The sequence below is a fragment of the Cebus imitator genome, unplaced genomic scaffold, assembly GCF_001604975.1.
Source record: "Cebus imitator isolate Cc_AM_T3 unplaced genomic scaffold, Cebus_imitator-1.0 Scaffold446, whole genome shotgun sequence".
NCBI classification, from domain to species: Eukaryota; Metazoa; Chordata; class Mammalia; order Primates; family Cebidae; genus Cebus; species Cebus imitator.
Genome location: NW_016107761.1, coordinates 571629 through 598802, shown reverse-complemented (window position 1 = coordinate 598802; position 27174 = coordinate 571629). Strand labels below are relative to the sequence as shown.

The 27174-nt window shown below is 45.5% G+C and overlaps 1 protein-coding gene and 1 pseudogene across 1 annotated transcript in view; one reads left to right on the top strand and one right to left on the bottom strand.

Annotated features, from left to right (window-relative positions):
- CLCN1 (chloride voltage-gated channel 1) overlaps positions 1-27174 on the top strand; it is a 37807-nt gene that overhangs the window by 1220 nt on the left and 9413 nt on the right. Inside the window, exons 2-16 of the mRNA XM_017511301.2 lie at positions 2960-3080; positions 4142-4273; positions 4817-4945; positions 5167-5300; positions 6793-6870; positions 8135-8213; positions 14705-14830; positions 15481-15565; positions 15801-15902; positions 16659-16743; positions 17009-17158; positions 23045-23114; positions 23301-23411; positions 25614-25827; positions 26057-26190. Coding sequence (XP_017366790.1) covers positions 2960-3080; positions 4142-4273; positions 4817-4945; positions 5167-5300; positions 6793-6870; positions 8135-8213; positions 14705-14830; positions 15481-15565; positions 15801-15902; positions 16659-16743; positions 17009-17158; positions 23045-23114; positions 23301-23411; positions 25614-25827; positions 26057-26190 — 1750 coding nt within the window. The remainder of the gene's footprint in view (positions 1-2959; positions 3081-4141; positions 4274-4816; positions 4946-5166; positions 5301-6792; positions 6871-8134; positions 8214-14704; positions 14831-15480; positions 15566-15800; positions 15903-16658; positions 16744-17008; positions 17159-23044; positions 23115-23300; positions 23412-25613; positions 25828-26056; positions 26191-27174) is intronic.
- LOC119468545 lies at positions 8316-8410 on the bottom strand (annotated as a pseudogene).

The following is a 27174-nucleotide window of genomic DNA, read 5'->3' as shown; positions in this document are numbered from 1 at the left end:
TGAATTGCATACCAGTGATCAAAAACCTACCTACCAACGTCAAAATGAGCAGAGATGTAATTAAGCTTTTAGGTGGCAAGATGATCAAGTAAGAACCTATTAAGTGTTAGGCACCTGGAAAAGTGCAGAGATGTGATCCCAGCAACAGAAGCCTGCAAACTAGGAGCGGCTAGGGATGAGCAGCCTCTTGTGCTGGGATTGGTGGAAATGAGCGCCTGGGAAAGGGGGAATGGGGGTGGGCACAACTGACGGGAAGGTTGTGAAATTGTCATGGAAAAAGATAGGTCACGGTTAAAAAGTAAGTGTGCCTCTCACTTCAAAGAATGCAGAGAACAACAGAGGATGGAACACGTCCAGATGGCAGTTGGTCAGAACTTTTTTTTTTTTTTAAGATGGAGTCTTGCTCTGTCTCCCAGGCTGGAGTGCAGTGGCACCATCTCAGCTCACTGCAACCTCCACCTTCTGGGTTCAAGCAATTCTCCTACCTCAGCCTCCTGAGTAGCTAGGATTACAGGCACCTGCCACTGTGCCTGGCTAATTTTTGTACTTTTAGTAAAGACGGGATTTTGCCTTGTTGGCCAGGCTGGTCTTGAACTTCTGACCTCAGACGATCTGCCCACCTCTGCCTCCCAAAGTGCTGGAATTACAGGTGTGAGCTACCACATCCAGCCTGGTCAGCACTTAAAAGGCCTTTTGTTTGTTTGTTTGTTTTGTCTTTTGTTTTAACAGGGAGCATACAGTTACTTTAGGTCTGGGAAGCAGAGGTGTGAGTTGTGCAGGGGATCTCAACATTGAGGGTCAAAAGGATCTGCTCTCAGTCCCTGACCAACCCCCAAGCATAGTTGCGAAGGCAGCACCAGGCACCCAGTTGGGAAGCAGGGACATACAGGTCAGTGTAGGCTGGAATCGAACGTTAGGAAGATTCCAGCCTACACTGGAAATAGCAGGGTCTGACTAGGAGATAGCGGGGTCTGACTAGGCCTTTGACACCATTTGGGATCAGCAGGAGGGAAGACCCCTCCCCCTGACCCTGTGCTCTCACCCATGTATGTGGTGGTATCTGGGTGGAATGACAACTTGAGAACAGTGGCATTATGGCACTTCCTGGTGACGGTGAGGAGACTGGCCAGGTGAGCATGAAGCCTCATGTTGGGAAGGTATGGTTAGTTTGGGGAGTAGAATTGGGCTGTTTCCTAGAGGTCTCAAAAGCAAACGAGTTTGGATTTGTTTTTCTTTTCTTTTTCTTTCTTTTTGTTTTTGTTTTGTGTTTTTTTGCTTTGTTTTGTTTTCTGTTTGTTTGTTTTTTGAGACAGAGTCTCGCTCTGTCGCCCAGGCTGGAGTGCAGTGGCATGAAATCCACTTACTGCAACCTCTGCCTCCCAGGTTCAAGCTATTCTCCTGCCTCAGCCTCCTGAGTAGCTGGGATTACAGGCACCTGCCAACACACCTGGCTAATTTTTTGTATCTTCAGTAGAGATGGGGTTTCACCATGTTGGCCAGGCTGGTCTCGAACTCCTGACCTCGTGACCCACCCATCTCGGCCTCCCAAAGTGCTGGGATTATAGGCATGAGCCACTGCACCCCGCCCGGATTTGTTTTTCTTGGTTTAATTTTTATTATGAAAAATTCAGACTTACACAAAAATGGGATGGTATAGTGAAGCCCCAAGTCCCCAACACTTATCAATATTTTGTCACTATTGTTCCAGCTATTCTTTCCTTCCCCACTCTCACCCCTCTACATGCTGTGGAATACTTTTTAACAAATCCCAGACATCGTGTCACTTGTAGACTTGAGTGTTGACTTCTCCCTTGCCCTTTCCTCACCTGCCCTGGTGTGATGTTTAGCATGGGACCAGCTGGGACAGACTAGCCCTTTTGTTTTCCCAGCCCAGGTATGATGATATGAAGCAGCCCCCTTCCTCATCTCCGCTGGCCTGGGGCCTCTAGGAGCTGAGACAGCCTCAGCCCTCTGACTTCCGCTGGGAAGTGTCTTCTCTCTCTGGGTCCCAGATAGGGCTTGGAGGGAAACACTGCCTCCCTCGGTCACTAACCCAGAAGACAAACAGCCATGAGCAGGGCAATTCATGTGTGTGCCTGTTCAGGACTGCGACGTAAAATGCTGCTCGTATTGTGAAATCAGATCTCTTCTACTCAGGCTCTCCCAGAATCAGCAATGTGGCCTAGCCTGACCCTGGCCCCAGAGGACAGTTAGTGTAGTGGGAGTGGGGCAGGCTAAAAGCGGTTGGAGCTATTGTAAATCTCACACAGACACACGTGGAGGAGCTCCTCTGCCCTTTTCACATGTGGGGCAGGTGGGAATTACCTGGCTATGGGAAGAAGTAGATTGACCTGCTTTGGGGTGCTAGTTCCTGTGTGTGCATACAAGCACTAGGAGATGAGGTGGATGGGCTTGAAGCTTGATAGAGGACCTGAAGCACCTCAGGTAAGGCTAGACACACTAAGGCAAAGTGCAACCAAGACTGCCCTGCTAGTGAGCCCAGCCTGTCCTCACCCTATTCACGTTAGCAGGAAAGTCAGTGCAGGTGGTCTGGGGAAATTGTGGGACATCCAGAAAGCACAGTGACACGCAGAACACGATTGATATGGTCACCTGGTTTCACCACCGCCCTGTACCTCTGCTTCAAAGCAGAAACTGGTCTCCTTAATAAAGGCTGCCCCGGATCAAGATGAGTAGAGGTTGAAGAATGGGTGGAGAAAGGAAGGATAAACAGACAAGGGAAAGAGTGGGAAACGTGGAAATGGAGGGTGGAGAGTTGAGGACAGGGATGACCACGAAGTCACCCTGCATGCAATCAACACCCAGAATTCAGAAAAGCTATTACTCTTTTCTTCTGTGAGTTAAGCTGTTGCTCTTTTCCTCTGTGAGTCTGTGCGCTGCCCTCTATTATTTTTCACTCTTCAACAAGACAGACATCGATCATTTTCCCTCTGTCCAGATTTATGGCCATCACAAAGAACAATTCTCAGACAGGGAATGGGACATGGGGATGCCCAAGAAGACGGACTCCAGTTCTACTGTGGACAGCAAGGATGAGGATCACTACTCCAAATGTCAAGGTGATAGGGACTGAGGAATAAAGGAATCTGGAGTAGAAAGAGGTACAGGGATTAGGAGGAGAACTAGGGCATCCCATTGTGCATACATACTCCCTGCCCTGTTACAAAAACTCTCCTCTAATTTTTTTAAGAGACAGGGTCTCACTCTGTCACTCCAGCTAAAGTGCAGTGGAGTGATTGTAGCTCACTGCAGCCCAAAACTCCTGGGCTCAAGTGATCCTCCTGCCTCTACCTCTCCGGTAGCTGAAACTATAGGGACATGCCACCACACCCAGCTAATTTTAAAACTTTTTTTGGAGTGCCGGGTGCGGTGGCTCAAGCCTGTAATCCCAGCACTTTGGGAGGCCGAGGCGGGTGGATCACGAGGTCAAGACATCGAGACCATCCTGGTCAACATGGCGAAACCCTGTCTCTACTAAAAATACAAAAAATTAGCTGGGCATGGTGGCGCGTGCCTGTAATCCCAGCTACTCAGGAGGCTGAGGCAGGAGAATTGCCTGAACCCAGGAGGTGGAGGTTGCGGTGAGCCGAGATCGCGCCATTGCACTCCAACCTGGGTAACAAGGGCGAAACTCCTTTAAAAAAAAAAAAAAAAAAACTTTTTTTGGTGGAGATGCTGAGGCTGGTCTTGAACTCCTGGCATCAAGCAATCCTCCCGCCTTGGCCTCCCATAGTGCTGGGATTAGAGATGTGAGCCACCATCCTTGGCCTCTCTAAGTAATAAGGAAAAGGCACCTCTCTCCACCTCCTTCGCACTTCCCCTATTCCCTGTTATTCCTCCCCCAACTCCAAGAAACGAGTTTTAGAAAGGAATTCAGGTATTCATGGGGAATTGGACTTTGGTGCCTTTTGCAGGGACCAGGGCAGCAATCGGCAGAAGGGTAATGAGAAACTCAGTGCAGAAGATGCACAGACAAGACCCTGAGGGCCCAAGGCCTCCCCTCCCCTCCTGAGTCTCACACCCAAAATAGTGACTGGTTAGCTGCTTTTTTTTTTTTCTTCTTTCTCTCTCTCTCTCTGTCACCCTTTCTCTCTCTTTGTACACCCTCATCTCTTCCTAGATTGTGTCCGCCGCCTGGGACAGATGGTGAGAAGAAAGTTAGGGGAAGACTGGATCTTTCTGGTGCTTCTGGGACTGCTGATGGCCCTGGTCAGCTGGAGCATGGACTATGTCAGTGCCAAAAGCCTTCAGGGTAGGTTTAACCTGGACCTTTGCCCACAGTTGCTTCTGGAGTTTCTACCGAGGGAAGCAGGGTATATTGTGGGAAGCGGATGTTGCACAGAGAGGGATCAGGTGGGACTCTAGGCCCAGAAAAGACAGACCCAGGCCTGCCCCAGTTCTCACACCCCTCTACTCGCGCCACCCCAGCAGTGGGTGCCCCTCTATTAGGGTAACCAACTTGCCCCAGTTTCCCAGGAACTTTCCCAGTTTCAGCACTGAACATCCCGAATCCCAGGAAGCCCCTCGGTTCTGGGCACACTGGGTGGTTTGTCACACACAGGCCTCCAGCCCCGGTACGCCAGTGGGATTCGTGACACAGCCACCAACCACCAACTGGAACAGGCCATGTCACTTCCCACAACCCAGGCTTCCCATGTGTCAAATGAGAGCAGCACCATCTAGGGAAGGGCACACAGAATGAGCACTGCCTGGGAACACGCCGGATATACTGCCTGGTGCGCAGACATGGCTGTTCAGCCACACTCTGCCTAACCCCAGGCATGTGTCTCTGCAGCCTACAAGTGGTCCTATGCTCAGATGCGGCCCAGCCTTCCTCTGCAGTTCCTGGTTTGGGTCACCTTCCCACTCGTCCTCATCCTCTTCAGCGCCCTCTTCTGCCACCTCTTCTCTCCCCAGGCTGTTGGTGAGAACTTGCCACCAGACAGCCTGAGCTGGGTGGCCTGAGAGGGGCCCTCTCTGTCTCCCCCTTGTCCAGCCCCACCCACAGCCCTGTGCTTCTTCGTCCCATCCTCCCCACCCTACCTCTTCATCCCCCGCTACCCGATTCCCATTCCCACGTTCCAGATGTTCATCTCCCTTTTAATCTCCATTTTGACCCTGCATCTAATCCTTCAACGCCTTTAGGCTCCGGAATCCCCGAGATGAAGACAATACTTCGTGGGGTTGTCCTGAAGGAATATCTCACAATGAAAGCCTTTGTGGCCAAGGTTGTCGCACTGACTGCGGGCCTGGGCAGTGGCATCCCTGTGGGGAAAGAGGTAGGCCTGGCATGACTGAGGCAAGAGCCGGGAAGGACCCTTGGGAGCCAGAGTGGCACGAACTCTAGAGGGAGCTCTGGGAGTGGAAGTGGATCGGGGATAGGACCAAGGCCAGGGCCAGGGGACATTAGGAAGGGGAAATGCTTTGGAAGGTCCTCCACTTGGGGTACAATGACAAAAGCACAGCTTGGGGAGCTTGGAGCAGGACCTCAGACTGGACACCCCTGACATTTGGGGCTGGAAAATTCTGTGCTGTGAGAGGCTGTCCTGGGCAGTGGAGGGGACTTAGTGGCATCCCTGTTCTCTGACCCTCTCTAGATGCTCAGCAGCATCCCCCAGTGGTGACACCAGCAAGTCCTCCGACATTGCGATATGGGCCCCAGAGGACAACATCTCCCATGGTTGAAAACCAGTCTTAATGATCATCCAGACCAATTTTCTTGCTTAAATCTGAGAAAGAGGCTGTGCTTTTTTCAAGGCTGCTCGGTGGGGTGCAGCCTCCTTCCATTCTCTGCTGGAGAGCATCTTTGCCCCCTACCGCCGCATTCCACCCAGCAGCCAGAGGCATCTTTTAAAAATGGAATCAGTCATGTCTGGCCTTTGGTCAAAAACTTCTTAAGGCTTCCATGCCTCTTAAAATAAAATCAGAACTTTTTTTTTTTTTTTTTTGAGACGGTGTCTAGCTCTTCTAGTTCTCTTGCCCAGGCTGGAATGCAGTGGTACAATCCCAGCTCACTGCAACCCCCATCTCCCGGGTTCAAGAGATTCTCCTATCTCAGCCTCGAGAGTAGCTGGGACTACAGGTGCATGCCACCACGGCCGGCTAATTTTTCTATTTTTTGTGTATTTTAGTATAGGTAGGATTTCACCCTATTGGTCAGGCTGGTCTCCAACTCCTGGTGATCTGTCCACCTTGGCCTCCCAAAGTGCTGGGATTACAGGTGTGATCCACCGTGCCCAGCCGAAGTGGAACTTCCTACATACATAACCTTTGAGATGGTGGACTCCGGCTCCTCCTCTCTCCAGGCCTCTGCCCCAGCTCCCGTGTGTTTGGCTCATAGGTTTCCTTTCTGTCCCTCAGTCACTCTGCCCTGTGTGTTGTTTTCTCAGCGTGGAACATTCTTTCTCCTGACATCTGCTTGCTCCCTCCCTCCCATCACTCAAGGTGCTTCTCTCTATCGAGGGGGGCTCCTTAGGCCCTTTTCTCTAAACACGTGCCCTCCCACCCTCCTCCACCCTGGCTCTCTGTCCCCTTATTCACCCTGATTTTCTTCACAGCCCTTGGTGTTACCTGAAACTCCGAGAGGAGAAACACACTGTTTTCTCCTCTTCCTTCCTCTGGGATGAAGCCTCATAAGGGCAGGACCTCTGTGTAACTCCTGTATTTCCAGCCCCTGGCACAGTGCCTAGAGTAAGGAATATGAGTCCAGTGAGTGCTACAGAGCCTCCATCTGGCCTCTGACCCCCGATTCCTTGCTCTCCTCTCTCCCAGGGCCCCTTCGTCCACATTGCCAGCATCTGTGCTGCTGTCCTCAGCAAGTTCATGTCTGTGTTCTGCGGGGTATATGAGGTAAGGTTGAGGCAGTGAAATGAGCTGGGGCCAGGTGGTAGAAGGAGTCCGGCTGTGTGTCGGGTGTTGGGAGGGCTGCCTCTGCTCTGGGCTGGCTGTGGTGCTGAAGGGGGCATTGCACTAATCCCCTCTCCCTTCCTCTTCCCCTGTCCGCCTACCCTAGCCACTTAATGCCTCGGTTTAGCTTCTGCCTGTCCTAATGCCCACCGCTCTTTGATCTGTGCCCCCCACATGGAGGACTGGCCTGTGGTCTGCTCCCATGCTCTCCCTGCTAATCCACACCACACCCTCTCTGTCAGTTTCCCTCCATGTTTCCCTCCTGTGCTGCCCCATCTCTTTGTAGCTCCCAATCCCTCACCCCACCTCTTACATATGCCTGCCTGCCCCACCCCTCCACCCCTTGCCCGCCTGCTTCTCTGTTGCAGACCGTGCCTGGGCAGCTTGACCTCCTGGTGTCGGCCTGTGCAGTGGGCGTGGGATGCTGCTTTGCAGCCCCTGTTGGAGGCAAGTTGCACTTCCTCCCTACTCCTGTTGCCTAAGCAAGACCTAGAAGGGGGGGTTTGGGTGGCTGCCACAAGCTTTGGAGTGGCATCCAGTGAATGATTGGGGATCATGGCCCCCGGGGTCCAGATACCTCTATTTTTTCACCAAAGGGCTGTGTATTCTTTTGAGACTGGTTGCTGCTTGCTGCAGGATTTATTAGTACTGCTTACTGGAGTTCTTGCTGTCTCTTTTCTGGTTATCATTTGTTGTTTTACTTGCCTGACATATTTGCCAGTGGCTGGATCCTGGCTCACCACTACCTCCGCCTCCCGAGATCAAGTGATTCTCCTGCCTCAGCCTCCCCAGTAGCTGGGATTACAGGCATGTGCCACCACACTTGGCTAATTTTATATTTTTAGTAGAGGTGGGGTTTCTCCATGTTGGTCAGGCTAGTCTTGAACTCTGGACCTCAGGTGATCTGCCTGCCTCGGCCTCCCAACGTGCTGGAATTATAGGCGTGAGCCACCATGCCCAGCCTATTTGCCTAACTTTTATTTCATTTTCTACTTCTATTTCATTTTGGCTCTGTGCTATAAGGTCACTTCCTTTTTTGCAAAACTCATAGAGCTGCTCTTGGCCTGGGGAAAATGGGACCCCAAGGGCTCCTTGAGACTTAATCCTCTCATTCTGCCTTATTCCCTATCCCTGCGTGTTCTCCTGTCCTCTGTCTGCCCACCTCCCTCTCTTCCACCTGTGTCCCTGTCTGTCTCTCCCCTAGTAGCAGCCATACTACTACTCTGATATCCTGACGGTGGGCTGTGCTGTGGGAGTCGGCTGTTGTTTTGGGACACCACTTGGAGGCAAGTGATTGGCCCCCTCCCCCATCAATCAGCTTGCCTGGCCTGGCTCCCAAAACAGTTTTAATCAGTATCCACAAGTGCTGGTATTACCACATTACTTACAAGCACAGCTAACTTTTCACGAATTTGCATGTCATCCTTGCGCAGGGGCCATGCTAATCTTCTCTGTATTGTATATGCGCTGCCTAAGCGAGCACAAGAACAGCTAACTTTTAGTAAGCATTTGCTATGTGCCAGATAACATTCTAAGCACTTACTTTTATTCCTGGCCAAAGCCATAGGAGACAGATATTACAGAGGAAGAAGAGGAGAGAACTGAATTACAGAGAGTGCAAGCGACTTGAACAAATTTATTCTGTTAGTAAGGTCAGAGCCAGGAATTAAAACCAAGGCAGTCTCCGTGTCTCCCCTACTTATATTAAAACCTGTTTGTATCCCAGCACTTTGGGAGGCTGAGGCAGGCGGATCATGGGGTCAGGAGATTGAGACCATCCTGGCCAACATGGTGAAATTCTGTGTTTACTAAAATATTTAAAAATTAGCCAGGCATCATGGTATGCACCTGTAATCACAGCTACCTGGGAGGCTGAGGCAGGGGAATCGCTTGAATCGGGGAGGCAGAGATTGCAGTGAGCCCAGATCACACCACTGCACTGCAGCCTGGCGACTGAGTGAGGCTCCATCTCAAACAAAACAAAACAAAAAACAAACCTGTTTGTATTGTTGGATGTTTTTGCCCTACACTGATGACATCTCTAACTGGGGACTCTATGAGCTTCCTCCTTCAAGGGAAAAATCCACATTTTGTTGTGTTTTACTAATGACACGGGAATTCAGGTAGACCTTATTTAGATTAATTATAAGCTTTTAGTGAGGAATAGTTAGGGGAGTTTTAAAAGATTAATGTCTTCATCGCAGTTTAAAGTTGAGTTAGTTCTTTCTCCAAGTATAAGGCAAATAGTGATCTCTCAGATTATTTCCCTTGTCATGAATGATTAACAAATAGATGCAGTCGGAGAAAGCAGTCATATCTCTTTACTGACTCATCAAAATCAATTATAGCTGGATTAGCAGGGCAGGGATTATACAGTTCATTCACTGGATTCATTGATGATAAAAAGGGACATCAAGTTGATATGTGAAGAAACAAAATTGCGGGAAGGTTGTGTGCTTCTTAAATGACCCACTGTTAGAGGTATCTTTTCAGTTATGGAAATGTTAACCAGTCTTTTCATAGAGTCTTCCAGGGAACCAAAATGACTTGGCACAGGAATGATACATAGAGAAGAGTTTAAAGTTAATGCAGATGCATGATCTAACTTATGCAAACACTGTGGCAAAGCGCACAGACTAAGGAGCCCCAGCTAGCAAAGCGCACCAGCTAGTATCCTGTTCACACTTCTGTCCCTCAGTGCTAGTCATTAAAGACACTAGTCCTTGTCAGTGGAGGATAATGTATCTGGATTTTTACACACGTTAAACGTTCACACTTACTTTTTTTGTTTTTTTTTTTGAGACAGAGCCTTACTCTATAACCCAGGCTGGAGTGCAGTGGTGTGATCTTGGCTCACTGCAACCTCTACCTCCCAGGTTCAAGTGATTCTTCTGCCTCAGCCTCCCGAGTAGCTGGGACTACAGGCATGTGCCACTATGCCCAGCTAATTTTTGTATTTTTTAGTAGAGACGGGGTTTCACCATGTTGGCCAGGCTGGTCTCTAACTCCTGACCTCAAGTGATCCACCCACCTCGGCCTCCCAAAGTGCTGGGATTACAGGTGTGAGCCACCACCATGCCTGGCCCATTACTTGATTTTTTAAAACAAATATTGAATAATTCTGAAAGGAAAATTAGTATCAAAATGATGTATTCATTATGGAGTCAGCTCTTAATTTCTTATACTAATGAAAGAAAAATAGAATTCAGCACTCTACTAAAATGACGAGCATCTTGCTCCCATTCTGTGCCAGGCCCTGTGCTGGATCTTGCACACCCAGGGTGCTCCTGGTTGAGAGGGTGGACAGGCAGGCACAACTATTGCCACTGCCCACAGTGGCAGCTGAGGTAAAGTGCAGTGGAATGCTGACCTGCCTACAAGAGCCCGTGAAGCTTCACAAAAGAGTGTTTAATATGAGGCTTGAATAATAAGTAGGACTTCCAAGGAGGGTGGTGAGGGCAGGGTATTCTGGACAGAGGAAACAGCATTGCAAAGTCCAGATGGGGGCACTCTCATTACAGTAGCTGAGTAGTACCAGGGGATACAGAGGAAGGAATAATAGCAAATGAGTCTGGACAAGTAAAGGAGGGCTGAATTACGAAGACCCTCACGGCTATGTATAAGAATATAGAATCATCCCTCTGGGCACAGTGGCTCACTCCTGTAAACCCAGCACTTTAGGAGGCTGAGGCGGGCGGATCACCTGAGGTCGGGAGTTCAAGACCAGCCTGACCAACATGGAGTAACCCCGTCTCTACTAAAAATACAAAATTAGCCAGACGTGGTGGCGCATGCCTGTAATCCCAGCTACTCGGAAGGCTGAGGCAAGAGAATCGCTTGAACCTGGAAGGCACAGGTTGCGGTGAGCCCAGATTGTGCCATTGCACTCCAGCCTGGGCAACAAGAGTGAAACTCTGTCTCACACACACACACACACACACACACACACACACACACAAAATGAATAAAAATGAATATAGATTTCTCTAGACTAAGATTTGCACAAATGTGTTTCATGGTTTAGTAGATATAATATGTGAAAGGGGTTCTACAAATTAGCTGGAAAATGCTTGGTTAAAGAGATAGTTTTTTTTGAAACTGGAAAAGTTATGAGAACGTGTGCTATGCTGACATTCATTGAGAATATCCGAAATGTGGCTGTAATGCAGCATTTCCCACAGAACTCTGTCTCGTGGGATTTGTAGCCTCTCACAGCCCTGACTTTGGGAAATGCTATCATGGGTGAATTAAAGTCATGAAAAGAGTTGTGCACAAGGAAGTGACATGACCAGCTTTGAGCGTCCACCCAATCCCTTTGTCAGATGTGTGCAGGACAGAATTGGCCTGGGGATTTACAGGATTAATCCGAGATTAACAAGAAGACGATTGTCATAGTCCTGATGCTAGGTAATAAGAGACTGAACTGGACAGAGACAGAAGAGAGAGAGAAGAACGATAGCAAGTAAAATTGGTATAACCTAGTGATTAATTTTATTTTTTTCCATTTTGAAACAGAGTCCGGCTCTGTGGCTTAGGCTGGAGTGCGGTGGCGCGATCTTGGCTCACTGCAACCTCCACCTCTTGAGTTCAAGCAATTCTTCCACCTCAGCCTCCTGAGTAGCTGGGACCACAAGTGCACGCCACCATGCCTGGCTAATTTTTGTATTTTTTAATAGAAATGGGGTTTTTCCATGTTGGCCAGGCTGGTCTCGAACTTCTGGCCTCAAGTGATCCGCCCACCTCAGCTCCCAAAGTGCTGGGCTTACAGGCATAAGCCACCGCACCTGGTAATTAATTTTGTATGGAGTAAAAGAAAGGAGGGATCTAGGCTAACACCCAGGTTTCCTACAAGGGCAATTGGGTGGATAGTTGTTTTAGTAACCAAGATTGGGTATTCGGCAAGTGAAAAAGGTCTGGGCAGGGAGCTAGCTGATACATGTCACTTTGAGTGTGGTGGGAAGCTAGCTGATACATTTCACTTTGAGTGTGGGGGAAGCTAGCTGATACTTTTCACTTTGGAGTGTATTGCCTTTGATGTTCCTATGGCATATCTAGGTGATACTGTTTGTGCAGTGGGGTTGATGAGTCTGAAGCTCAGAAACATAGCTTTGCTAATCAGCAGCATATAGGTGTAGCTGATGACAGGAGCATACATGAAATTTAGAGAGAAAGTGTGCCTATGAGTGGCAGGAATAGGAGAACAAGGACAGAGCCCAGGGTTGGGCAGAGGCACAGGAGCAGCAGAGAAGGTAGAGAGGGAATCCAGGGTGGGAGAAGAGCAATGTTTCAGAACCTGAGAAGAGAGTTTTCAAAAGCTGTTTTTGTTTTTAATGCCTTGTTTCCTTTTAACTGCACATTTTATGTTTGGCTCAGGCTTATATTAAAATTAGCTCTCATTCTGGAGCATACAGTGACAGACTACAAGGGAAAATGTCCCAGAACCACACTGTGGGAAAGAAAACCTAGCCCAGGATTTCAAAAAAAATTGTTGTAAAATATTCATCAGTTGCAGAGTTTACACCCAAGCAAGTCAAAACTGACTTGCTTTTGTCACTGGTATAGAAAAGGAGAGAGACTCACTCTGCCTGATTCCCGCTGTGTCAAATCCTCCTTTTAGGCCTCAGAGGCAGCTGCTTACCTGATGTGATGTGAAGAGCAGGGCAGAAGGGGTCATCAGCAAGCTCTGTCTGCCCCACATTGCCCATTGCCTTGCTCTGTTTTCTGAAATTCTGTTTTCTTTTGTTGTCTTTCCTCATCCTGTCGTTTCCTCTCCTCCACGGCTCATCCCTAGAATAGGCGTTCAGCCCTGATTATGCCACCGTACTAAGTGCTGGTTTCCAAGGAATTTTTTTTTTTTTCCCCGAGATGGAGCCTTGCCCTGTCACCCAGGCTGGAGTGCAGTGGTGCAATCTCTGCGCTCTGCAACCTCCATCTCCCGGGTTCAAGCAATTCTCCTGCCTCAGCCTCCCAAGTAGCTGAGATTACAGGCACTTGCTACTGCACCCAACTAATTTTTGTATTTTTAGTAGAGATGGAGTTTCACCATGTTGACCAGGCTGGTCTCGAACTCCTGACCTCGTGATCCACCCACCTCGGCCTCCCAAAGTGCTGGAATTACAGGCGTGAGCCACCATGCCCGGCCTCCAAGGAATTTTCAATCCTAGGGGATCTCAGAAATGTAAACAAATATCCAGATCTGAAAGCGGTGGTGCTATAACAGCCCAGAATTCTGAGGTTGCAGGCTGAAGGACAGATGGTTTCAACCTGAAGAGGAGGATCGGGGATGGCTTTCCAGGGAAGGGGACTTGGGACTGACCACTGGAAATTCTCTACCAAACTGCAGCAGCTGCTGCATCTGGGAGTAATCATTAGGCAACCCTCCCCTGCTGCAAATGACCTGATGTAACCATTAGACCACCCTCCTCCTGCTGCAAATGACCTGATGTAACCATTAGACCACCCTCCCCCTGCTGCAAATGACCTGATGTAACCATTAGACCACCCTCCCCTTGGTGCAAATGACTTGATGTAACTAGTTGACTGTCATCTATAGAAGAGAAGGTGGTGGTCCTGGGGGATTCAAGAGATATGACATTTGAATGTAGCTCAGGGAGAAGAAAATTACTAGGATGTTAGATGCTGCCTGAAGGGGGCGTTCACCCTGTTCACAAGGAGAGAAAGGGGATAAACCTGCCCAGTTCATGGTTTCCTAAGGCCAGGACTTATCTCCATTCATCCAGTTATGTGGGTGCTTGCATTTCCCTGTTTCTTCTCTCTCATTTGGGATAAAGATGAGGTTAGCCTGGTTTTAGGTAATCTTGTCATCAATTTTTACTTTGCATCGGATTAAAGTCCACCCCCCCTTATTCTTAATATGTTGAAAGATTTTTTTCTTTGCATCTCTTGAGTGTTGCTTTTTATGGCCTCACTCGCATTCCTTACTTTGTCCCTACCAACCCTTGTTCTTTTTCTGTAGCTCTACCCCCTCAATTTCTGCTCCAGCACCTACGCTCAGAAACAGTACTACTTAGAACTACTACTTAGCTTTCCTTTTGCCTCACCCACCTTTCTTAGGCATCATTATTTTTATCTTCTTCTAGCCTCTTGGTTTTTCCCCTTGGGTTGGTCCTTTTAAGGCAGGTTTTTAGTATTAGTTTTTTTTAAATGTGTATGACTCCTCTAGCTTCTTTTCTTGAACGATTGAGGATTGTCAGCTCCTGCAAAGCCCCCTCCTATTTTAGTTCTGTCTTCCTTATAAAGTTGCCCCAGGTACGTGGTATATGTCAGGTGGAAGGAAAATCCAGAGGAGGGTGTTAAGGAGAGTCCCTGTGAATCCTGAGCTCTGCTTGGCAACTCTGCTGAGGACCTGCTCTGGAACTTTCTCTCTCTTAACTTTTCTGCAGAATTTTTTCAACTGCCTTTAGTCCATGTGGGTATCTGATAGTTTTGAAACCCCATTCAGTCCTACACTCTAAGGGATGCAAAGGGCATGAACACTTGATCCTCATGTTTTGGAGGTTGAAGGCCCATTCATTTTCAATCTTCTCTGTGTCTTGTTGGACCCATCCCTGGTCTGAAATAAAAATAAAAACAAAAAACTCCTAGCATGAGCAGGTGTGTGGTTTTAAGCGTAGGAATCCAAGAGATCATTATTTTCCACCACCGCTTCTGTCCAGATTCATGTTTCAGCAAAAGTCCTTAGGTCCAAGGAGTGGGGAGTGTGGGGGAGCCGTTTCACTGCTGTCTGTCCCCGACTCCACTTCTATGACCCCTGCAGGTGTGCTATTTAGCATCGAGGTCACCTCCACCTACTTTGCTGTTCGGAACTACTGGAGAGGATTCTTTGCAGCCACGTTCAGTGCCTTCATGTTCCGAGTGCTGGCCGTGTGGAACAAGGATGCTGGTAACCAAGGAGGCCTGGGGTGAAGGCCATGTGAAACAGAAATGCTGGTGCAGAGGAAATCTCTGTGAGGCAGTTCAGAAAAGGAATAATGGGTGGCATCATTTGAGGGATGTGACCAAGGCCCAAGGGTATATGACAAAGATATACGTCCTGGAGTAGGGGAGTATATCCATAGAGGGATGTATGTAGAGAAAAGGAAAATACGGCTGGGCATAGTGTCTCACACCTGTAATCCCAGCACTTTGGGAGGCAGAGGCAGGTGAATCATGAGGTCAGGAGTTGGAGACCAGCCTGACTGACATGGTGAAAGCCCGTCTCTACTAAAAATATAAAAAATTAGCCAGGTGTGGTGGCAAGTGCCTGTGATCCCAGTTACTTGGGAGGCTGAGGCAGAGAATTGCTTGAACCCAGGAGGCGGATGTTGCAATGAGCCAAAAATCACACCATTGCACTCCAGCCTGGGCAACAGAGAGAGCCTCTGTCTCAGAAAAAAAGAAAGAAAAAGAAAAGAGGAAAATACATTCAAGAGATTCAAGAGGAGAAACTGGGTATGGAGGAAGGAAGGAACTAATCCTGAAAACTGCCCACCTCTGTCTCCCGTCGGGTTTCTACGAAGCGCCCACCCTAATCCTGGCTTTTCCATCCTACAGTCACCATCACTGCTCTATTCAGAACCAATTTCCGAATGGATTTCCCCTTTGACCTGAAGGAACTCCCAGCTTTTGCTGCCATCGGGTCAGTGGGGTTACCTGCACTGTGTGTGGTGGGCAGGGAATGGGGTGAGGCTGTAGATTGGGAGGGACCCAAGCTGGAAAGAAAGTGGGATTGGCACAGATAGAGTACATTGCTGGGGTCTATGTGGGTAGATAGGAAAGGCAGAAGCCTGGTATTTGTTTCCCTGCAGTAACTAGGGCCAAGAGATGAGGATTTCATGTCTGTAAGATTCCAACTCTATAAATTACACCCTCAGGATTTGCTGTGGGCTCCTGGGAGCTGTATTTGTGTATCTGCATCGCCAAGTCATGCTCGGTGTCCGAAAGCACAAGGCCCTCAGCCAGTTTCTTGCTAAGCAGTGAGTCACTGCCCTTTTGCCCTACCCATTTACTTTCTGGTTTCTCTAAGAGTTCCTCCCTTTTTATCTTTGGGGAAGGCATTAAATGCCTCTGGGTGGCTTGCATTAAAATATAAGGAACCCCTGATACCATGGTTAGGGAGTGAATTGTGTGGTCTCCCCTTTAAAGATTATGCTTGTTTGTTTTTTGAGACAAAGTCTCATGCCATCACCCAAGTTGGAGTGCAGTGGTGCGATCTTAGCTGACTGTAGCCTCTGTCTCCTGGGTTCAAGCGATTCTCATGCCTCAGCCGCCCGAGCAGTTGGGATTACAGGCCGCACCTTCACACCCAGCTAATTTATGTATTTTTAGTAGAGATGGGGTTTCACCATGTTGGCTAAGCTGGTCTCAAACTCCTGACCTCAAGTGGTCTGCCCACCTTGGCCTCCCAAAGTGCTGGGATTACAGGCGTGTGCCACTGTGCCTGGCTAATTTTTGTACTTTTAGTAGAGACAAGGTTTCACCATGTTGGCCAGGCTGGTCTCGAACTCCTAACCTCAAGTGGTCTGCCCACCTTGGCATCCCAAAATGCTGGGATTACAGGCATGAGCCACCACACCCGGCTTCAAATATTATTTTTTTATGTGAAGAGAATCTTCTTCATTTAAAGAAACGAGACTACAGTGGACTACAGGAAACTTCAGCTTGCCGACGTTCAATATGGTATTTACTGTGAGTTGGCTGAATTGCAGGGGTTAACTCTGTTTCTTTTTCAGCCGCCTGCTGTATCCTGGAATCATTACCTTTGTCATTGCCTCATTCACCTTCCCACCAGGAATGGGTCAATTCATGGCTGGAGAGGTCAGCTCTTGGGGAGCTGAGGTGGGGTCGGGTCACTGAGCACATGACTAGGTTACTGGGGCCACATGGGAAAGAGGAAACAGCACAGACATCCCTCTGGCTTCAGAGCATAAGTAGTTTTGTGCAAGGATAGACTTTCTAGATTCTCCCTGAGAAAAGGGCAAAAGAGACCCTTGAATAATGAGGCTGGGGAATAAGTTCTGTAAAAAACGGAAGCACAGGCTGTCCCTGGAGTACCCACTCCTCCTGCTTCCTCCTTCCCCAGCTGATGCCCCGCGAAGCCATCAGTACTTTGTTTGACAACAATACATGGGTGAAACATGCAGGTGACCTCGAGAGCCTGGGCCAGTCGGCTGTGTGGATTCACCCCCAGGTCAACGTTGTCATCATCATCTTTCTCTTCTTCATCATGAAGGTACTGCTCCTGACACTACCTATGCCCTAAACCTCTGTCTGTTTTCAATCTGGGAACCCAGGGTTTGCATAGGGTAGGAAGGGGTAGAACTTCATTTGGTCTTCATCCAAACTAGAAATAAGTCATTTGAAAACCATGGAGTTGACCGGGCATGGTGGCTCACGCCTGTAATCCTAGCACTTTGGGAAGCCGAGGCAGGTGGATCACTTGATGCCAGGAGTTCGAGAACAACCTAGCCAATATGGCAAAACTCCATCTCTACTAAAAATACAAAAAAATTAGGCAGGCATGGTGGCGCGTGCCTGTAATCCCAGCTACTCGGGAGACTGAGGTAGGAGAATCACTTGAACTCGGAAGTAGAGGTTGCAGTGAGCTAATTCTCAAAAACAAAACAAAACAAAACCATAGAGTAGTAAGTTGCTGTAGAAGTAAACCAATGTCTGAGTTAATTGCTCTATTCATGTCTTAGTGAGTGCTCAGTTCGTACAACTTACTGTTGTTTGGCTTAACCCTTCCGATTGTTCTTCTTAAATTATTAAGCTATCACAATAGCCAAGCAAAAAAGTACACGATAGTAGATAACTGTAAAAGCCTTGGCTTCATTAACCTAATCCCCCCACTTGTTAGACAATTAAGCGCTTCATTCTTCGTGTATCTGATGATCCATTTTTTAAGTGATTTGCACATCTTTTTTTTTCCCAGTCTTGTGAATAATCTCTTTTGTAGAACATCAAAAGGGATAAAATATTTAAATTAATTGTATTTAATTAAAACAATTAATTGTAACACATAATTTGTATAAATGTTATTATTCTCTATTTAGGTAATGAAACTGTGAGAATTTTGCCATTCTAGCTTCAATTGAGCAAAAAAAGGTGATCTCTTTTACATCAGTTCTTTATCATATCTGCCCATTAAGGATTATGTATTTATAGATTTCTCAATTACTGCCTTGTAGTAAGATATTTTTATTTCTATCCCTGGTTGTGACATTTATTACAATTGCTGATTGCTTGCTGGGCGTGGTGGCTCACACCTGTAATTTCAGCATTTTGGGAGGCCGAGACAGGTGGATCACCTGAGGTCAGGAGTTCAAGACCAGTCTGATCAACATAGTGAAACCCTGTCTCTACTAAAAATACAAAATTAGCCAGGTGTGGTGGCGCATGCCTGTAATCCCAGCTACTCAGGAGGCTGAGGCAGGAGAATCGCTTGAACCCAGGAGGAGGAGGTTGCAGTGAGCCAATATTGCGCCATTGCACTCCAGCCTGGGGGACAAGAGCAAAACTCCATCTCAAAAAAAAAAAAAAAAAAAAAAAAAATTGTTGATTGCCCTTTTTTTTTCTTTTGTGATGATTACCTTTTTTACTAAAGTAGGTCTTGCCTAAATAACACAACATTTTCCTCTGTATATTAGTCCTCATTTATAAGGCTGTTCATACTGAACTTTCAAGCTTTTGAATACTTTGCTATTAACTTATTTATGACACCTTTTATAAATCTACATTTTCCCAGGATATGAGTCACTGTTATATTTATATTGCAATAGCTGCAGTGGGTTCATGTATTCATTTGTTCAATAAGTGTTATTAAGCATTTACTATGTGCCAAGTACATAATATTTCATCATTAATCTTTGGCTAATCTTATGCTTGGAATAGAAAAAATATTTTAAAATATTTTAAAATGTTCTTCTATTTTTTGCTGTTCATTTAGTATACTTTTCAATGATGTTGTGACTACAGAGAGCAGATACTTGATACACCAGATTTCAACTCTGTAACATATTCTCAGGGTTTACTCTGGGTTTCTAGAAACTATATTTGCAAATGATCTTCTGCATTTCACTTCAGATGGTTTAATTGGGTTTATAACATTCATATTTTGCACACCCACTTTATTAACTTAATCCCTTTAAAAATGTCTTTCTTCAAGAGATTTGACATTTTTATCATAAAAGAAGTTCTTAGTGTCTTGTTAGGGATTTGATTTTTGGACTTTCATTATAGAGTTCATCTTCTCTAATTCATAAATCCCAACCTCCTATAATTAGCTGTTGAGTATACAAACCCACCTACGGTAACCAAGTACAAATTTTAGTGGATCTCAGAACTGGACAGTAGTCCAATGATAATAACTATATTTTTCTGAGATTCCTCTAGACTGAGCTATATGGCAACATTGGAATCATGTGTACCTTTAAAATATCAAGATTTCGAAAAGTTCTGTAAAAACAAAATACTGTATATTTTTTCAACATTTCCCCCAAACCTCATCCCAGCTCCTCAGATTCCCAAGTATATATCTGGATTCCACTTCACGAATTCAAGCTTATTTTGAGAAACCTACTTAGATAACATGGAGGACTCAACTCTATGCCACGATTATTAATTTCTCACTAGATTATATCCTTGATAATGTTACATCATACATGTATCAGGAAAAAAACCCCACATACTTCCTGGGCTATATTTCAAGCCCAACAGTTTGCAGCAGGCCTATAATATCCTATAATATTTATAAATATAAAACCATTCACCGCTACAAATCTATGATACTCCCTGGTTATCACCACTTCCCAGCATTTTCGCTGTCTAATCATTGGACACAATAACCATACTCTTATTTTTTAGCTAGGTAGGATACATAGCTAAATTAAAATATAAACATGACTGAAACTATTTTTCCACTGTCTAATTTGAAATTTAGTCTATGTGGTCTTTGGGCAGTATCTGTACAGGCAGGTAAGATTCTCAATTCAGCTTTTTTATAATATTAATGAAAGCAACTTTTATCTTCTAACTTCTGTCTTTCTCAATCTCATGACATGGAAAGTGTCATTATATTATATATCAAGAGAAGCGCTTTTACAATGAGTATGAATACCATTCCAAATTCTCATTTCCCTTTTAATAAGTCTAACATTGTTACCTGGTATCACTAAGTTCTCTGCACACCCTGAGGCTGCAGAATTTTTTTTTCACTCCTTTCACTTCATTCTCCTGAAGTGAATTCTTCATTTTACTCCATCTAATGAAAGGCCTATATATAGTGGAATCTGTCATAATAGGTTTCCAGTTTCCAGTTCTCTGGAATTGAGTGTTTAAAATCTTGGGAGGTCTGTAGGTCTAGATCTGAAAAACAAGAAAGCAAAAAAAAAAAAAAAATGTAAAAAAAAAACATAAAAAATAACATGAAAGTGGTATGTAAATTTAAGAAATCAATTTAAATGTAAATTTATTAAACTACTTAACAAAAAGAAATGTAATTCCAGGACTTTGGGAGGCCCAGGGGGGCTAATTATTTGATTCCAGGAGTTTGAGACCAGCCTAACCAACATGGCAAAACCCCGTCTCTACCAAAAATACAAAAATTAGCCAGGCGTGGTGGTGGACACCTGTAATCCCAGCTCCTCAGGAGGCTGAGGCAGGAAAATGGCTTGAACGCAAGAGGCAGAGGTTGCAGTGAGCTGAGATCATGCCGCCGCACACCAGCTTGGGTGACAGAGTGAGAGTCCATCAAAAAACAAAGAAGAAAGGAAGAGAGGAAGAGAGGAAGAGAGAAAGAGAAAGGAAGGAAGAAAGGAAGAAAGGAAGGGAGGGAGGGAGGGAGGAAAAGGTCAGAAAGTCTTGGGAGTTATTTGTGTTTAACATTACTTACGGACCTTTTCTTTCATGTGCCAATAGCTAAAAAACTTTGCTAATCTCTTGTGTCATCCTTTGTGCTACAGAAGTTGGTAACTTCAATGTCCTCTGATCCTAATACTGTTCTTACACATATCTTGGAGGATAATCTAAAGTTCATCCTCTGAAATCAGACCTATTGGTCACCTGTTATATGAATTGCTAGAGCTTTCAGATTAACCTGAGCCTACAAAATCTCTTATGGCTCTTATGTTCTTATTTCAAAGAGATGGTACAGGATAGTTCAAGGGGTCTCCAACTGTTAAATGTCAGAGTCACTTAAGAAGCTTAAACTACAAATGCCTATAGCCCTATCTGCAGACAATCTGATGTGGTAGCTTCCAGCAAGGTCTGGTCATCAGCATTTTAAATTATTTAAAACAAGTTCCCCTGGATGAGCATTACTCTTTAGTGTTCTAGCAAATGTTAGCTCTGAGAAGCTTTTTCTCCTTTGCATGAATACTATTTGTTCAGCCCATCTTCCTTCTTTCCTTCCTTCATTTCTACCTACCCACCTGGCCACCTCCTTCCTATATTTATTGAGCACTGTACCAGTGCAGAGAGGAGGCAGAAAGGACAAGATGCCCTCTCTGTCCTTAGGGAATCCTCAGTCTCTAATCTCTTCATTTTGCCCATTTATTTTTGCTGTTCTCAACTGTTTTTGAATAGTCATATTCTGACATGAAGGAGTGTGTGTTTTACCTCATCTCAGAGCTTCTGGGATGAGACTTTCTCAGAGTCTTTGAGAAAGTCTTTGAGAAAAACCTCCTGAGGTCAGCCCTGGATGGTGGGCATTCTTTCTTTCTAAGGTTCTGAAAACTAAGAAATATATTTCTCATTAGTTTATGGTGCAATTGCCCACAGCTCTAAAATTGTCAATACTTTCATGTTGGCAGTTTGTCCTGAGCTTTAGCAGCTACAATCTTGGACCTAATAAGTTTGAGATCCTTTTCTAAGATTGGTTTACTTATTTTGGAAGGGGTATATAAACCTGTTGCTTTGCTTACATATTACATCTGATATTTTTATTTCTTTTACAGATATTTAAAAAGTTCAACCACCAGCCTTTTTTCCATTCTATTTCCCAATTCTTTTGTCCTCTTTGCCTCAAAATGTACATAATGCTTTTGCTAAAATTGTCTCAATTTCTGTTGGAATTCTAGCTTACAAAGTTGGCCTTAGAGATTTTTTCTACTACATTGACTGAATCAGGATTTCTCAATTTACCGTTCCTGTAGAGAGCCAGGACAGATCTAATTTTTGATCCTTGCTTAAGGAGATTTGATGGTTAAAGCAAGTGGCTTAGGCAGGTAAATTTTCTCTCTAGGTTCTACTGTGAGTTTCTCCATATAGATGGCTGTATGAATGACCACAATGAAATTAGATTAATCACACAGTAAGTCACTCAGACTTTAAACGTCTGACACTTAGAACTGGAGCTCCTTGGCCAGGCGCAGTGGCTCATGCCCGTAGTCCCAGCACTTTCGGAGGCGGAGGCAGAGGCAGGTGGATTGCCTGAGCTCAGGAGTTCGAGACCAGCCTGGGCAACATTGCAAAGCCCCGTCTCTACTAAAAAAAAAAATTAGATAGACATGGTGGCAGGTGCCTGTAGTCTCAGCTACTCCTATTCAGGAGGCTGAGGCAGAAAAATTGCTTCAACCCCGGAGGCAGAGGTTGCAGTGAGCCGAGATCGTGCCACTGCACCCCAGCCTGGGTAACAGAGCAAGACCCTGTCTCAAAAAAAAAAAACAAAAACAAAAAAACTGGAGCTCTTTTTCAGAAATATAACCTAAGTAGGAAAGGTTTTCCTCCACCTTCAAGAGTTTCAGGCTACTTTGCTGAGGCAAACTTTCTGAACTAAATGGGTACAATGGGTTGGGGCTCTTTCGGGGCAGAGAAAGAGAATTACTATGGGGTTCCATTCCTTGTTCTAGCTAGAATGCTGGAAGGCAAATACAGGCATTCAAAGTAGGAGGGATTTGGTCTAGCCATCTAGAAGAACCTTCTGATAGTATTGTCTTTGGTGATCTCAGCCTGAGAGCCCTGTTTTTTGTTTCTGGAAGAAGGGCCGCAGGCAAAATGGCTTTCAGAAGGATCGGCTATCCCAGGATTTCTGCAGAAAGGATAGTGGGAAGGGAGTTGGGTGTGTGCATGTCTGTTGGGCAGAGTTGAGAGGGTATTCCAATGCTTCTTTTTACTCCAGTTCTGGATGTCCATCGTGGCCACCACTATGCCTATACCCTGCGGAGGCTTCATGCCCGTTTTTGTGCTAGGTAAGTTCTGATGGGAAGTCTGCGGTCTGACTGACAGTTGCAATCTAGAATACAGGAAAAATAAGGAAAGGCCCGGGATGGTGGGAGTTTGTGTTTGGTCTTAATGCCCAAGGAGAGACTGGTTCTGAAAACAGAGCAAGGAACTTGGATCTCCTAACACCTTCCTTCCTTTTATCTTCCCTCTAGGAGCTGCATTTGGAAGGCTGGTAGGAGAGATCATGGCCATGCTGTTTCCTGATGGTATTTTATTTGATGACATCATCTACAAAATCCTACCTGGGGGCTATGCAGTGATTGGTAAGAAACATTCCCACTTCCCTGGAATCAAACACTGAGTACCCCAGATCCCCACACTTAAACCCTCCCATTGCATCTTCATTCTAGGTTACACAATATGGTTTCAATTTAGTGCTAATTAACTCAGCTTTTACCCAGATAACAAACCCATGGCCCTGACCCATATTGGCTCTTATTGAACTTCTATGAGGCTTAGTTTCCTCATGTAGAAAAGGATTACAGGGATTAAATGAGATTGTAAGATTCTAGGATTGTGTTGGATGTTTGATAAAGGCTCTGTCTTCCCTAAGAATCATAGAACCAACAATGTGGATGATTGGCTCAGATTGCAGATGATTGACTCAACCTGAGATATGTTGATATTGACGGGGACTAAGAGCACACAACTAAGAGCTAAGAAACATGGCTCTGGGCTTTTCCTGCCACGTGTTACCAGTTACCATGAAGAAAGATCACTGTCTTTCTGAGCCTTAGTTTCTTTATTCTAAAATGACTTCTGAGATAGAGCTATGCCTAACACCAATAGAATCCTGGGATTATTATGCTTCCTTCCTCACCAAAATCCCGTCACATCTAAGGCCATGCTTTCCCTAGATAGAGAAGTGCTGACCAGCTTTCTAGCTCATTTGGTACCCTGCTCCCCTCACATAGTTTCTTTCATCAATGAGGGTCATCAACTCTTGTTCTTCATCTTCATGCTTCCCTGGTACACATGCCTCCCTTGTGAATATTTCCTAGTATACATGTCCGGTGATTGTTATGTTCTGAAGTATGTTGTATGCATTATCCAGTAGTGTCATTCCTCCCTATATTTCCCTTTTTGTGACCCCTCCCTCCCTCCCTCCCTTCCTTCCTTCCTTCCTTCCTTCCTTCCTTCCTTCCTTCCTTCCTTCCTTCCTATCGTACCAAAAATTATGATAGATTCTATCTTCAGAGAGCTTATACAATTATAAAGTTTCAGATCTACAAGTGTCTTAGAAATCATCTAAATGACCCCGTTCACTTTATAGTTGAGAGCATGGGACTCCACAGGAATTAAGCTCTATTCATTCCATTGAGGAATAGTCAGATCAGGATCTGACACAGGTCTCATTGCTCCAAGTCCATAGCATGATTCTTGGGTTTTCACTCTATTTACTTATTAATTGTTGGCATTAATACCTAAAGCTCAAGGTTAAAAAAAAAAAAAAAAAGTCATAACTGAGTTGTAAAATGCTCAGTGAAGAGGCCTGACACAGTGGCTCACGCCTGTAATCCCAGCACTTTGGGAGGCCAAGGCAGGCAGATCACATGAGGCCAGGAATTCAAAACCAGCCTAGCCAAGATGGCAAAATCCTGTTTCTACTAAAAAATACAAAAATTAGATATGTATGGTGGTGCGTGCCTGTAGTCCAAGCTACTTGGGAGGCTGAGGCAGGAGAATCACTTGAACCTGGGAGGTGGTGGTTGCCTTGAGCCAAGATCGCACCACTGCACCCCAGCCTGGGCGACAGAGTGAGACTCTGTCTCAAATAACAACAGTAATAATAATGATGATAATTAAAAATAATAAAATAAAATGCTCAGTGAATAATCATCCGAACTTTTAAAAGCAAGAAATGGATAGGACATCACTATCTTCATGTAATAAATGAAAATGTTGGCACACACAGAGATTTTGTAACTGGTGAAGGTTATAGAATGAGATCAAAATGATGATTTTCTAAGAGTTCAGTATTGTAGTCCCTACTTTTTTTTTTTTTTTTTTTTTTTTTTTTTTATTTTTTTTTTTGAGACAGAATCTCACTCTGCAGCCCAGGCTAGAGTGCAGTGGCACGATCTTGGCTTATTGCAACCTCCGCCTCCGGGGTCCCAGTTCAAACAATTCTCCTGCCTCAACCTCCAGAGTGTCTGGGATTACAGGCACGCGCCACCATGCCCAGCTGATTTTTGTATTTTAGTAGAGATGGGGTTTCACCATGTTGGCCAGGCTGGTCTTGAACTCCTGACCTCATGATCTGCCTGCCTCAGCCTCCCAAAGTGCTAGAATTACAGGCGGGAGCCACCGCACCCAGCCTGTAGTCCCTACTCTTGACAATCATGAGTGCTGGCACTGACCAGGGTCATGTCTCTCATTCTGTGTTGTTTCCATCCCATTCCCATATGTCCTCCATGCTAAGAATGGCATTCCTAACCTACAGGTGTATTCCTGTGTCATTCTAGGAGCCGCAGCACTGACTGGTGCCGTGTCCCACACAGTCTCCACAGCTGTGATTTGCTTCGAATTAACGGGTCAGATTGCTCACATCCTACCCATGATGGTGGCTGTTATCTTGGCCAACATGGTGGCTCAGAGCCTGCAGCCCTCTCTCTATGACAGCATCATCCAGGTCAAGAAGCTACCCTACCTGCCTGACCTTGGCTGGAACCAGCTCAGGTCAGGGGCACTAGCTGGAATTAGTTCAGATCTGATGGGGAGAGTGGGAGGTTCTGTGATTGAGATTGAGCTTAAGGTTAATGTTTGGAAACACAGTTTTAAATTATTATTATATCCTCATGCATTTAGTAGATATTGTGAGTGACTGAAAGTATGGCAAATCTTATGGGAGGGATGGAAGGGATAGGTATATGGTGGGGCTAACCCACCATGCTTTCTCCCTCCATAGCAAATATACCATCTTTGTTGAGGACATCATGGTGCGTGATGTGAAGTTTGTTTCAGCTTCTTACACATATGGGGAGTTGCGAACCCTGCTCCAGACCACCACAGTCAAGACTTTACCACTGGTTGACTCAAAAGGTCAGTGGGAAGGAAGGAAACAGACTCCAGAGCTAGTGACCTGAACAAGGGTCACACAGAGGTAGAGGAGGCCCCGTGGTGGGAAGTTGTCTTTAGGGGCCATCCAATGTGCTATGTACAAGGAAGGAAAAATTAAGCCATAACACAAGCACAAAAAGACAGTTAAAAATCCAATTAAATATAGTTGATTCTCATAATTCATGGCAGTTATGTTCAATTAAGTATTAAGTTCAAATACTATATTGAACAATTGCTCCTAGGAAAAATACAGGGCTGGGTTTCTGTGAACCTCTGGTCACATTTCTATCAACCAATCAATACATAACCTTGTTGCATGTGTGTTTCTGGTGAAGACACCTTATTTAATAGATATTGTTGATTAATTGATAATGAACTTGTGGTCAACAGCACTATAACCCATGCCTGAATTAGGCTTACTTAACACACACGTTTTCTCAATAAGGCTCATCACAGCCTTCTCGCACCAGGAACAGAAGAAAGCACTTTGACATTATACTCAGTGGCCATTTTCAGCAGCAAAATCACCAACACAAAGCACAAAAATGCAAAAAGCAAGGCGTTAAATACAAAAAGAACACCCGTTTACAATGTTGAACTGCTTTGTTCAGCTTCAGCTGGGAACGGGGGCATCGTGCAACTCAAAATCTTTGTTGCTCTACGCCTGTCTGCAAATTACAGCGAAAGCACCTCTAGTATTGGCCTTGGGTTACAAACATATTTTAGTGAGTAGCTGAATTCACAAATAGGGAATCTACGAATAACGACTATTAATGTAAATCCCATAGCTTCTTACATGGTTCCCTTTGATGCTTAACTAAGTCATGACTGTTTTTTAATGCCCAACTTATGGAAGAGTTGGAACTGTTTCTTTTTTTTTTCTTTTTCTTTTTCTTTTTTTTTTTTTTAAGAGACAGAGTCTCACTCTGTCACGCAGGCTGGAGTGCAATGGCACAATCTCAGCTC